General features: G+C 34.2%; 1 protein-coding gene across 1 annotated transcript in view; it reads left to right on the top strand.

Annotated features, from left to right (window-relative positions):
- SCRG1 (stimulator of chondrogenesis 1) overlaps positions 1-8855 on the top strand; it is a 27178-nt gene extending 18323 nt beyond the window's left edge. Inside the window, exons 2-3 of the mRNA XM_031032749.2 lie at positions 5827-6082; positions 8255-8855. Coding sequence (XP_030888609.1) covers positions 5841-6082; positions 8255-8309 — 297 coding nt within the window. The 5' untranslated portion in view covers positions 5827-5840 and the 3' untranslated portion in view covers positions 8310-8855. The remainder of the gene's footprint in view (positions 1-5826; positions 6083-8254) is intronic.
- Positions 8856-13195: the final 4340 nt, after the last annotated feature.

Genomic DNA, 13195 nt, shown 5'->3' with positions numbered 1-13195 from the left:
TGGTACAGCCACTTTGGAAAACAGTGTGGAGGTGCCTCAAAAATTCAAAAATAGAGCTACCCTATGACCCAGCAAGTGCACTACTGGGTATTTACCCCAAAGACACAGATGTAGTGAAAAGAAGGGCTATATGCACCCCAATGTTCATAGCAGCAATGTCCACAATAGCCAAAGTGTGGAAAGAGCCAAGATGCCCTTCAACAGATGAATGGATAAAGAAGATGTGGTCCATATATACACTGGAATATTACTCAGCCATCAGAAAGGATGAATATCCAACTTTTACATCCACATGGATGGGACTGGAGGAGATTATGCTAAGTGAAATAAGTCAAGCAGAGAAAGTCAATTATCGTATGGTTTCCCTTATTTGCGGAACATAAGGAATAGCATGGAGGACATTAGAAGGGAAAAATGGGGGGCGGGGAATTGGAGGGAAAGATGAACCATGAGAGACTGTGGACTCTGAGAAACAAACAGGGTTTTAGAGGCAGGGGGGAGGGGGGATGGGTTAGCCCGGTGATGGGTATTAAGGAGGGCACGTACTGCATGGAGCGCTGGGTTTTATACGAAAACAATGGATCGTGGATCACCACATCAAAAACCAATGATGTATTATATGGTGACTAACAACATAATAAAATTAAAAAAAGAAAAAAAGAAAAAATGTGTGGGATGCAGCAAAAGCAGAGCTTAGAGGGAAATTTATGAATGCATTAAATGCAAATATTAGAAAAGAAGAAAGATCTAAAACCAATTATCTCAGTTTCCACCTTGGGAAACTAGAGCAAATTCAATTTGCTCCAAAGTAAGCAGGAAAAAAAGAAATAATAAGAATTAGAACAGGTAAGTGAAACAAGTCAGAGAAAGACAAATGCCATATGATTTCATTTATATGTGGAATCTAAAAAACAAACAAAAATGAGAAACAATATTCATAAATACAGAGAACTAGTGGTTGCCAGAGGAAAGAGGGTTAGGGAATAGGCAAAATAGGTGGAAGGGATTAGGAGGTACACATTTCTGGCTATCCAATAAAGAAGTTACAATTATGAAAAAGTACAGCATAGGGAATATAGTCAATAATATTGTAATAATTTTGTATAATGACAGATGGTAACTACATTTATCATGGTGAGCATTTCATTATGTACATAATTGCTGAACCACTATGCTGTACACTTGAAACTAATATATGTCAACTACACTTCAATCAAAAAATAAAAGGAGAAAATTAGGAATTCAAGTGAAAAACTTAAACAATGACTGGCTTTTTGATGATTTGAAGAAATTATTAAATTTTTTTAGTTATGTTAAAGGATATTGTATTACGAGTTTTAAAAGTCCTTATCTTTAGTGAAATATACTGAAATATTTGTGGATAAGATGAGATGACTAGAATTAGCTTCAAAGTAATCAAAATTGAGGGAGAAAAAAAGCAGAGGTATAGGTGATACAAGGGAGGCTATGGGGTAATAAAAATTGAAGCTAACAGATGAGTATTTTGAGGTTCATTAAACCATTATATCTGTTTTGTATATATTTGAAGTTTTTCACAATAAAAAGAAAATAAAAATCAATACTTTAATAAAAAATGATTAGAGCAGAAGTCAATGAAATTTAAAACAGTAAATCAATAGAGAAAATCAATGAAACCAAAAGCTGGTTCTTTAAAAAGATTTAAAAAAATCAATAAGCTTCTAGCCAAGTAAACTAAGAAAAAAAAGAGGACACAAATTACTAATATCAGAAATGAAAGAAGGAACATCACTACAGATCCCATGGAAATTGAAAGGCTAATAAAGCAATATTATGACCAACTCTATGCCCATAAATCTGTTAAACAAAATGAGTGAATCAACTCCTTGCAAGACACAGTTTGCCAAAATTCACACAAACACACAATCTGAATAGACCTATATCTATTAAAGAAATTGAGTTAATAATTACTAACCTCCCCAAACAGAAAGCACCAGGCTCAAGTGGGTTCCCCAGTAAATTTTATGAAATATTTCAGGAAGAAATTATACCAATTCTCTACAATCTCTTTCAGAGGATAGAAGCAGAGGGAATATTTCCTAACTCATTCTATGAGACCAGCATTACTGTAATACCAAAACCAGATAATGGCTTTACAGGAAAAGAAAGCTATAGACCAATATCTCTCATGAACATAGATACAAAAATCCTCAACAAAATATTAGCAAATTGAATCCAAACAAGTATAAAAAGAATGATATACCACAGTCAATGTGATTTAGGTATGCAAGGCTGGTTCAATGTTTGAAAATTAATTAATGCAATCCATCACATCAATAGACTAAAAAAAAAAAATCACATGATCCTATCAATAGATGCAGAAAACTCATTTGAGAAAACCTAACACGCATGCATGATAAAAGTTCTCAGTAAACTAGAAATAGAGGGGAACTTTCTCAACTTGGTAAAGACTATCTACAAAAAACCTATAGCTAACATCCTTAATGGTGACAAATTCAGATCTTTCCTCCTAAGATCAGGAACAAGGCAAGAAAGTGCCCTCTCACCATTCTTTTTTAATATCATACCAAATGTCCTTGCTAATATAATAAGGCAAGAAAAGGAAATAAAAGGTATATAAAGTATATAAAGTCTTTGCAGATGACATGATTGTCTATGTAGAAAATCCAAAAGAATCAACAAAAAACCTTCTGGAACTAATAAGTGATTATAGCAAAGTTGCAGGGTACAAGGTTAATATACAAGCATCAGTTGCTTTCCAACATACAAGCAATGAATAAGTGGAATTTGAAATTAAAAACAATACCATTTACATTAACACCCCCCAAAATAAAATATTTAGGTATAAATCTGACAAAATATATACAAGGTGTATATGAGAAGAACTATAAAACTCTGTTGAATAAAATCAACATTTGGATATGGTGATGCCTTTTAAGATATAACACCAAAAACATAATCCATGAAAGAAATAATTGATAAGCTAAACTTTATTATAGTTAAAATTTCTCTGTGAAAGAATATGTCAAGAGAATTAGAAGATAAGCTGTAGGCTGGAAAAAATACTTGCAAAATACACATCTGATACAGGACTGTTATCCAAAATATACAAAAAACTCTTTTAAACTCAACAATAAGAAAACAACCAACCTGATTAAAAAAATAGGCCAAAGACCTTAACAGATTCTTCACCAAAGAAGACATACAGATGACAAATAAGTATATGAAAAGACACCCCACATCATATGTCATCAAGGAAATGCAAATTAAAAGAACAATGAGATATCACTACACACCTATTAGAATGGCCAATATCCAGAACACTGACAACACCAAATACTGGTGAGTATATGAAACAACAAGAACTCTCATATGTTGCTGGTGGATATGTGAAATGGTACAGTCACTTTGGAATACAGTTTAGCAGTTTCTTACAACACTAAACAACTTTTACCATATAATTCAGCAATTGTGCTCATTGGTATTTATCCACAGGAGTTGAAAACTTATGACCATACAAAAACTGGTCCATGGATATTTACAGAAGCTTTATTCATATTTGCCAAAAATTGGAAGCAACCAAGATGTCCTTGAGTAGGTAAATGGATAAATAAATTGTGGTACATCCAGACAATGGAATATTATTTAGTACTAAAAGAAATGAGCTGTCAAGACATGAAAAGACATGGAGGAAACTTAAATGCATTTTACTAAGTGAAAGAAGCCAATCTGAAATGGCTACATATTGTATGATTACAACTATATGACATTCTGAAAAACGTAAAACTATAGAGACAATAAAAAACATCAGTAGTTGCCAGAAGTTAAGGAGAGAGAAATGTATAGGCAGATCACAGAGGATTTTTAGGGCAATGAAAATATTCTGTATGATACTGTAATGATGGATAAATGTCATTATACATTTGTCCAACCCATAGAATGCACAGCACCATGCATGAAATTATGGCCTTTGGGAGATTATGATGTGCCATGTAGGTTCATCTTGGGAAAAAAAAATTACCGTTCTGGTGAGTGATGTTGATATTTAGGAGACTATGCATGTGTGAGGGCAGAGGGTATATGGGAAATCTGTACCTCCCTTTCAATTTTATTGTAAACCAATGACTACTCTAAAATAATTGTCCTTTTAAAAAATCCACAATCTTACCTAAATTAATTCACCTTTAAGATGTATCAAGTCACTGAAAACTTCATACAAAAATTTCCTTTCAACAACATTGTTTTCTTTCAAAGTACAATATACCTATATGTCTTCTCCTCTTTTTAATATTTCACGGTAGGAAAGATCCTCTGGCATCTGTCAACAAGATGAAATCCGAGTGGCTGTGGATTCTGATTCTGATTCCTCCACTATTTTGCTAGTTTTTCTTTGCTACAATAGCCTCCATTCTTTTCATGTCTAACCTGAAAGCCAGAGAAGCCTGATTAAATAGATGATTAAAAAAAAAAAGAAAAAAAATCAATGATGAATATTCCACAGTTGTATGCAAATACTGTATTTAAAGAATTCTCTCCTGGAAGAGAAAAACACTTGTTTGGTATGACCCCAAGAGCTTAAACTGGGACTGGTTGGTAGAAGCTACAAAAAAATATTTTACAGTAAGGGAAATGTTAGAACTGCATCAGTAGAATATGTTGACTTAGTCAATAATGAGCTCCCCAGCATGGTAGGTGTTCGAGAACAGGGCTAAATGTTTATTAGGGGAAATTCAAGTCTCTGTTTTCAATGAGGCTAGGATGAAGTAATCTACATGGGATAAAAATTCACAATATTACTAAAAATTTGCAACAAAAATGAGCCCCCAAAGTATTTTTGGTAGGTTTTAAAAACTTAATTGAACTATATGTATAGAATATTATTTCTCAGTGTCAGAATAGATAGGTTTTTTGTTCCTGTCAGAGTGGAACCCAAGTTATTTGACAATGTTGTTGTTAGGATATGCAAGTTAAGAACCACTGAACTTGGGATACCTGAGTGGCTCAGTTGGTGAAGCGTCTGCCTTCGGCTCAGGTCATGATCCCAGGGCCCTGGGATGAGCCCTGCATCAGGCTCCCTGCTCACTGGGGAGTCTGCTTGTCTCTCTCCCTCTGCCCCTGCTTGTGATCTCTCTCTCTGACAAATAAATAAAATCTTAAAAAAAACAAAACAAAACCACTGAACTTGATGGTATTCGTTCTAGAAATTCACTTGAGTTTTAACCACCATAAAAAGCAGTTCTAGAAAGTCACTTGAGTTTTACCACCTTAAAAAACAGTTCTTCTCTACTGAATATATACCAAAAATAAAAAACTACTTTGAGTACTTAAAAATGCAGATTCTGGCTCTTACTATCACCTCCCCCTGATCCCCAGCATTTCTTACTTAATATTTTGTTGTGAAACCCGGGCATTTGATTTTTTTTAAAGATTTTATTTATTTATTTGACAGACAGAGAGCAGGAGAGCACAAGCAGGGGGAGTGGCAGACAGAGAGGGAGAAGCCATCTCCCTGTAGAGCAGGGAGCCCAACTCGGGGCTCCATTCTAGAACCCTGGGATCATGACCCCAGCTGAAGGCAGGCCCTTAACCAATGAGCCACCCAGGCGCCCCCGGGGGCATTTGATTTTTAACAATTATTCTAAGGGATTTTTATTGTCAGTAGTCATAAAATTACACTTGAGAAACACAAAGAAGAGAGTAGAAAAGATCAACTCCCAATCTTTTTATCCAAATATTTATGAGAATGCTACAGAACTTTATGTTCAGATGAATCTCATCTTTTAAAAAAACAAACACTGACACATTTTGCTTTTTCTTCTATCTCAGGGCAAAAAGCCAAGATGAAATTTATAGTACTTGCTGTCGCTGTTGGGCTAACTTTGCTGCTAGGAGTCCAAGCCATGCCTGCCAATCGCATCTCTTGCTACAGAAAGACCCTAAAAGATCGCAACTGTCACAACCTTCCAGAGGGAGTGACTGACCTGACAAAGATCGATGTAAACGTCCAGGATCACTTCTGGGATGGGAAGGGATGTGAGATGATCTGTTACTGCAACTTCAGCGAATTGCTCTGCTGCCCAAAGTAAGGAAATGTAATCACAAAGTATATGGCTATGAAATGTATGCATAACAACTCTTTCTTAAGACAACTTTATATGTGTTTGCTGAAATTAATCACCCTTTTTTAGTAAAATCCTACTTAAATCTCAGCTGTTTTCTAGGATCATCACCATTGTGTATGAAACTGAATGTTTTCATTTAAGAAACAGAGTTTGGCAGATTTTAATAAAACTAAATGTATAAAAAAACCCAAAAAACAAACAAAAAACTAAATATAAGCCAGAAAATTAATAACACTCCAATATATTAAATTCTAAATTCCCTGACTTTTACCACAAAAAAATCTACCAGTAGGAGAGGCCAACTTTAAGGTTGATATCTTAAATCAATTTGAAAACCAATAAAAGGCTTTAGATAAAATATCCTAGTGAACAGGGCCACATAATTAATTGGACAGAGAAGTGGTAATGGTCAAAGAAAAACTTTCTAGCTCTATGTATGAGTTAACCAGAAATGAACTAAATAAAAATTATCTACTGACTTGGAAAAGAGATGCATTTTAAGGATAATACAGTGGCAGATAAATCAATAATTTTTTTTGGTTCTTGTTTTTAAAATCATCTTCTTCTGATACTAAAGAGCCTCAAATACCATGATCTTGGCTATTTCATACTGAAATTAGCTCTTTCAAATTACTTTCAACACATGTCATCATATTTTCATTTTTCTAAGAAACCTGTGAGGTAGAAAGAACAGATATAATCGTCTTACGAAGGAAAGGTGCAGAGAGGTAAAGTGACCAGCATCATCCCACACAACTCGTTAATATCAGTACTGAAACTAAAATCCAGGTCTTCTGATTTGGACCAGATATTTTTTCTAACAAGGCACTTGGGTTCTTAATGTGTGGTTCCCAGCTCAGCAGCTTCAATATCACCTAGTTCTTATTAAAGATGCATATCCATTCTGGAGCCCTAGACCAGACCTACTGAATTAGGAAGACTGGAGGTGAGGCCTAGCAACTATGGCTTAACAAATCCTACAGGTGATTCTGATGCATGATAAAGTTTGAGAATCACTTGTACCAAATGATATAAAGAACGTGAGTAAACTGATTCCATTAAAATGACTTAATTTTTCCCAGACTACATAAATGAAATGCTATTTAATATTAAAATACCATGTTTGCTCTTTTGTAATTGTAAGACCTGAAGCCAATTTATTGAGAAGTACTTGTATTTAATTTATGATATAATTTTGTGACCATCTGTGTTAATGGATGAGAATAGAAGTCTGGATACACAAAAGTAATTTCTATCTGATTTTGCTTACCTTTTCCCCAGTACCAACAGACTTATGTTGCTAAATATATTTCCTTTTTTCCCCCTGTAAACACAAATTCTAATTTGCCATCCTATATTCCTCTCATTTGTATTGAGATATAATTGACATACAGCACTGTATATGTTTAAGGTATACAATATTATAACTTGGCAGACATATAGCACAAGATGGTTACCATAATAAATGTAGTTAACATTCATCACTTCATATAGTTACCCAAATTTTTTCTCCTTGTGATGAGAACTTTTAGAATTTACTCTCTTAGCAACTTTCAAATACATGATACAGCAGTGTAAACTATACTTACATTACAGTTTACACACTAAATATATTTCTAATGAGCCATAATCCTGATAAAATTTTATATTATTTTCATGCATTTTAATACTTTACCTAATGTGATCTTTTCAGTAACAGTTGAGTTGAATAGCTTAACATTTGTCCTTTCCCTATAAAACCTAGAAATTTATTTATTGACATTCTAAGAATTTTTTAACCTTCTATTTCTTATCTGGATTTAAACTTCATGGCCCATCTCCACTCATATCAGAGAAATAATACTTTCGGTATGATCATAAGGATTTGAAATCATTTAATTTTTCCTTTTCTTTATAGATAAAGGATAGCATAATATCAAAGGCAAAGGGGTGGAAAGTAGGAGACTTGATTACTTTCTTGGTCTTTGTTGCTCCTGTGGCAAGTCCTCCCACTCATTCTCTTGGTACTTTATTCCCTAAAAAGAATAGTTATGTCTGAAATCCTGGAAATCATTGTCCATTTTTAACCCAGTAAAGACTAATAGATATCTTAGTTTTCAGCTGAATTTAACTGATGTCCTACTTTCTTTCAGAGATATCTTCTTTGGACCAAAGATCTCTTTTGTGATTCCTTGCAACAATCATTGAGAATCTTCATGTATTCCAGAGAACATCATCTCTCATTTCCCACAAATTGCACTATGTCAACATAACTGCATTTCAAGTTTCTATCCAGTGCAATAAAGCACAGATTCTATAAATTCTTACTTGTCTAAGACAGTAAACTTGTGTTTAAATAAGTAGTAATAAAAATTAATTCAATTTAAATTTTCTGTGGACATTGTTGGCACTGGTTAAAAATTTGGGCTAGAAAATTTTCATCTATGAGGTGTTCAGTAGGCTCAGGATTTTTGAATAGTTGATTAGCCATACTCCTTGCTCAAAGGTTGAGAACTTTTAGCTCTTAGTTGACAGTTATTGACCATGTATACTTAATGGAAAGAATCAGATATAAATTGAGGTTCTTAGAAGGGAATCTAGAAGATTTCTAGTAAGAGGGTAAAAGGGCTGGGGCACTTGGCTGACTCAGTTGGTAGGGCATGAAACTCAATCTCAGGTCCTGAGTTCCAGCCCCATGTTGGGAAGAGAGTTTACTTAAAAAAAAAAAAAAAAAAAGTTGATAAAGGGAGCCAATATTTAAGTACATATTATGTATGCCAAGTATTTTAAGTGCATTTTCACTTCGCTCTCTCAAAAAACAACAAAAACCTTCACGGTAAGTATTCTTAAACCCATTTTTTAGATATTAAATTAAGTTTAACATATTTGCTAAAAATCAAATGTAGCCCATACACAAAACACATTCACACACAGCTGTATCTTTAAAATTATGTTTATCCCTGATGTATCAATTCTTCTTTAGAATAACATATATTAAAAGAAACATGTAATGGATTAGAATTAAAGTCACATGAATGTTAAAGGTAAATAAAACAGATGCCTTGAAAAATATTTTCTGATAGAGGCAGCTTTGGACTATGCCCCATATCTTAGGAAGTATGCATTGACTAGTGGCCATCAGAGGTAATTTCAGAAAGTCCTTCATGCTATAAAAATTTATTCAATGCTTGCTAAGTGCCAGCTATGATTTAGATTAGGGGATGCAGTAATAAATAAGATGGACTTGTCCTTTTGGAACTTGTATTTTTTTTTTTTTAAGATTCTATTTATTTATTTGACAGAGAGAGAGAGACAGCGAGAGAGGGAACACAAGCAGGGGGAGTGGGAGAGGGAGAAGCAGGCTTCCGGCGGAGCAGGGAGCCCAATGCAGGGCTCGATCCCAGGACCCTGGGATCATGACCTGAGCGGAAGGCAGACGCTTAACGACTGAGCCACCCAGGCGCCCCTGGAACTTGTATTCTAACAAGTGTAATAGTTACAAACAAATACTTATTTATAAATGTGAACCCTGCTAAAAAGAGGAAGTATAGAGGACTATACAAAGTATTATTATGGGGAAAAGTTTGAGAAGTACCATACCCTGTAGTAAACCTAAGAGATATCATTTTGTCAATAAAAGTGACATTATTTAGGGGTGTCTGGGTGGCTCAGTTGGTTAAGATTCTGACTCTTGATTTCAGCTCAGGTCATGATCTTAGGGTTGTGAAATTGAGCCCTGTGATGGGCCTGTGCTGGGCGTGGAGTCTGCTTGTGATTCTCTCTCTCCCTCTGCCCCTCCCCAGTCACTCTCTCTCTTGAAAAAAAAAAGTGACATTATTTAATTGAAATACATACTTGGAGGTCCCTGTTACCTATTCAGTATCCAGTAAGTGTTAATGGGCTGGACCAAACAATTTTGAAGTAGTCAGTATTCAGTCCCTCTTAAAATCTACACAAAAATAAGTTAGAATATGTTTTTCAAATAGTATGACTTCCTACAAAAATACATGAAGAAGAATTGTTTAAAAAAACTAATTCACTATTTCATCAACAATATGATTTGATTGGGCTTTTTTTCTTCCCTGAATTAATTGGTATTAAAATCAGACTAAATAATATGTTTTATATACTTTCTAGAATAGTGCATAGAACAAGTAAATAAGAAAATAATCAGTAAACCTGTTTCATTTTCTACTTGGTATAGACTGTCTTTGAGGGAGGAAAAAAGTGTTAAGGATTCAGTATCTCTACTTGTAAATGACACATCAGCGTGAGAGCGTCTGTGAGGCAACAGTGGCTTTTGAAGGAGTGTTCCCTTATTACTGCAAACAAAACCTGATGAGAAAAATACTTTTGAAAAAAAGCTAAATATTTAATGGAATTTTATAGATTATTGTGATTATTCTTCATTGTATACTCCCCTTTCTGGGAATAACGTTTGTAATATGAAATTAAATTACATTCTTTTAGAAATGAGTGCATAACAGAAGCACACATTCTTCTTTATATTACCAAATAAATATAAAAACGTGAATGTTCACATAACTTACCTTATGTAACTTTTCCCGACTAGGTCAATATATTTTTAAAAGCAAACACTTCATTCAATCATATTAATAAATAGATCCTTTATTTTTTCCATAGCTTTTAGCTAAAAGGAAAGACAATTAAGCTTTTACTAAAAATTTACTATTTTTCTTAACACTGTCTTACAACTGAGTGCGGTAGGTACTGTCATGATCCCTGTTCTATTGCCAAAGAACCAAGGTTTAGAGAGATTAAGGAGCTTAAGGTTAATTATCAGAGCAGTAGTGCCAGGTTTTGAATAGGGCTTACTTACAGTCTTACTCTAGCATCTAGAATCTTTTTATATTATTATTATGCTATGTTAATCACCATACATTACATCATTAGTTTTTGATGTAGTGTTCCATGATTCATTGTTGTTGTTTTTTTTTTGCCCTCATTATTTTTTATTTTTTTTTATTCTTATGTTAATCCCCATACATTACATCATTAGTTCTAGATGAAGTGTTCCATGATTCATTGTTTGTGCATAACACCCAGTGCTCCATGCAGAACGTGCCCTCTTTACTACCCATCACCAGACTAACACATCCTCCCACCCCCCTCCCCTCTAGAACCCTGTTTGTTTTTCAGAGTCCATCGTCTCTCATGGTTCATCTCCCCCTCCAATTTCCCCTTCATTCTTCCCCTCCTGCTATCTTCTTCTTCTTCTTTTTTTTTAACATATAATGTATTATTTGTTTCAGAGGTACAGATCTGTGATTCAACAGTCTTGCACAATTCACAGCGCTCACCATAGCACATACCCTCCCCAGTGTCTATCACCCAGCCGCCCCATCCCTCCCACTTCCGACCATTACAGCAACCCTCAGTTTGTTTCCTGAGATTAAGAATTCCTCATATCAGTGAGGTCATATGATACATGTCTTTCTCTGATTGACTTATTTCGCTCAGCATAACACTCTCCAGTTCCATCCATGTCGTTGCAAATGGCAAGATTTCATTCCTTCTGATAGCATCTATAATCTTAACCACTACGTTATTTAATAGCATCATCTAATCTATTTCCTTTTTAGGAAAACAAACCTTTACTGATATGGGACACATGATTATACACTTCAGCTAGCTCATATAAGCTAAATGCTTACTGAATTAACAATTTTTATCTTGGATGCTTTATATCCTTTTCCTTATTATGAATCTGAGCACAAAGTTGACAGTAATACTAATAGCTCATCTCTTCTTGATAAAATTTCTCTTTTCCTCATTATAATCCGAAGGGATGCTTTGAGTATTTTTGTTTGCTGGGATTAAGTACTAATCATAAAAGATTATTAGAGAATTGGAAGCTATATGGAGAATCCAAACAATGAGCAACAACTACTGGAGGAAGGGAAGGACAGACAGATAAGAACATTCACAGATCTTGAAACTTTAACTTCCTTATAGTTGCTAACAGGTACACATGAGTTCTTTCCAAAAGAAATCATTTTTGCAAAATATTATGACAGGTGTTTTTAAAATGTAAACAATCACATCAATAGAACATTACAGGCTTTAAAATAATTTTCCCAAAAAGAAAAAATAATCAAATTCATATATTTCTAAATCATTTTGCATTAACAGCCTAAGCCTAAACTTTTCTCTCAAAGATTTGAAGAGAAATTGATATTAAAAATTATACTAAATTGGGGTGCCTGGGTGGCTCAGTTAAGTGTCCGACTCTTGGTTTCAGCTCAGGTCATGATCCCAGGGTCTTGAGATCAAGCCCGCATTGGACTCCACACTCAGTGTGGAGTCTGTTTGAGATTCTTTCCCCCTCCTTCTCTCCCCTCCCAGTTTTTCCCCTACTCCCAGTCTCTCTCTCAAATAAAATCTTTAAAAAAAAAAGAAAATTATAGTAAATTGAGACTGATTTAACTTCCCCAATTTACTTCTATAGAGTGCTATCACCATAATGGGCTCATCTTTGCAGAGTGGTATATCTGGAGAGAAATATGTAGCATATATATAGCCCCTATATTCTAAGAATTTTACAAATAAAAACCTGTATCAGCATTATCCTGATAGAAAAGTCAGGCATGGACAGTACAAGAAAACTCTAGACCAACATACTTTATGAATATAGATGCAAAAATCTTCAAAAAATATTAATATATCAAGCCAACAGCACATTAAAAATCTCATAGAATATACATAAATACCATTAAAGGTAATAAAAAATTCAGCACAGTTGTAGGGAATCAACATACAAAAATCAGTTGTGTTTCTGTACACCAGTAATGAACAAAATGGGCCAATGACCTGAAGTTAAATGCTAAAGTTATTTTATATATAAATAAATAAATAAACAAACAAACAAACAAACAAACAAATAAATAAAACCTAGAAAAAATAGGGGTTAATCTTCATAACCTCAAATCTGGCAAAGAATTCTTAGATCTGACACCAAAATATGAGTAACAAAAGAAAAAATAAACTGGATTATATAAAAACTAAAAACTTGGGTGCCTGGGTGGCTCAGTTGGTTAAGCGACTGCCTTCGGCTCAGGTCATGATCCTGGAGT

This window comes from Leptonychotes weddellii, chromosome 2 (assembly GCF_054177405.1).
Source record: "Leptonychotes weddellii isolate Sample4059 chromosome 2, ASM5417740v2, whole genome shotgun sequence".
NCBI lineage: Eukaryota > Metazoa > Chordata > Mammalia > Carnivora > Phocidae > Leptonychotes > Leptonychotes weddellii.
The sequence above is the reverse complement of the archived record's forward strand: the minus strand, read 5'-3'. Positions and strand labels throughout refer to the sequence as shown.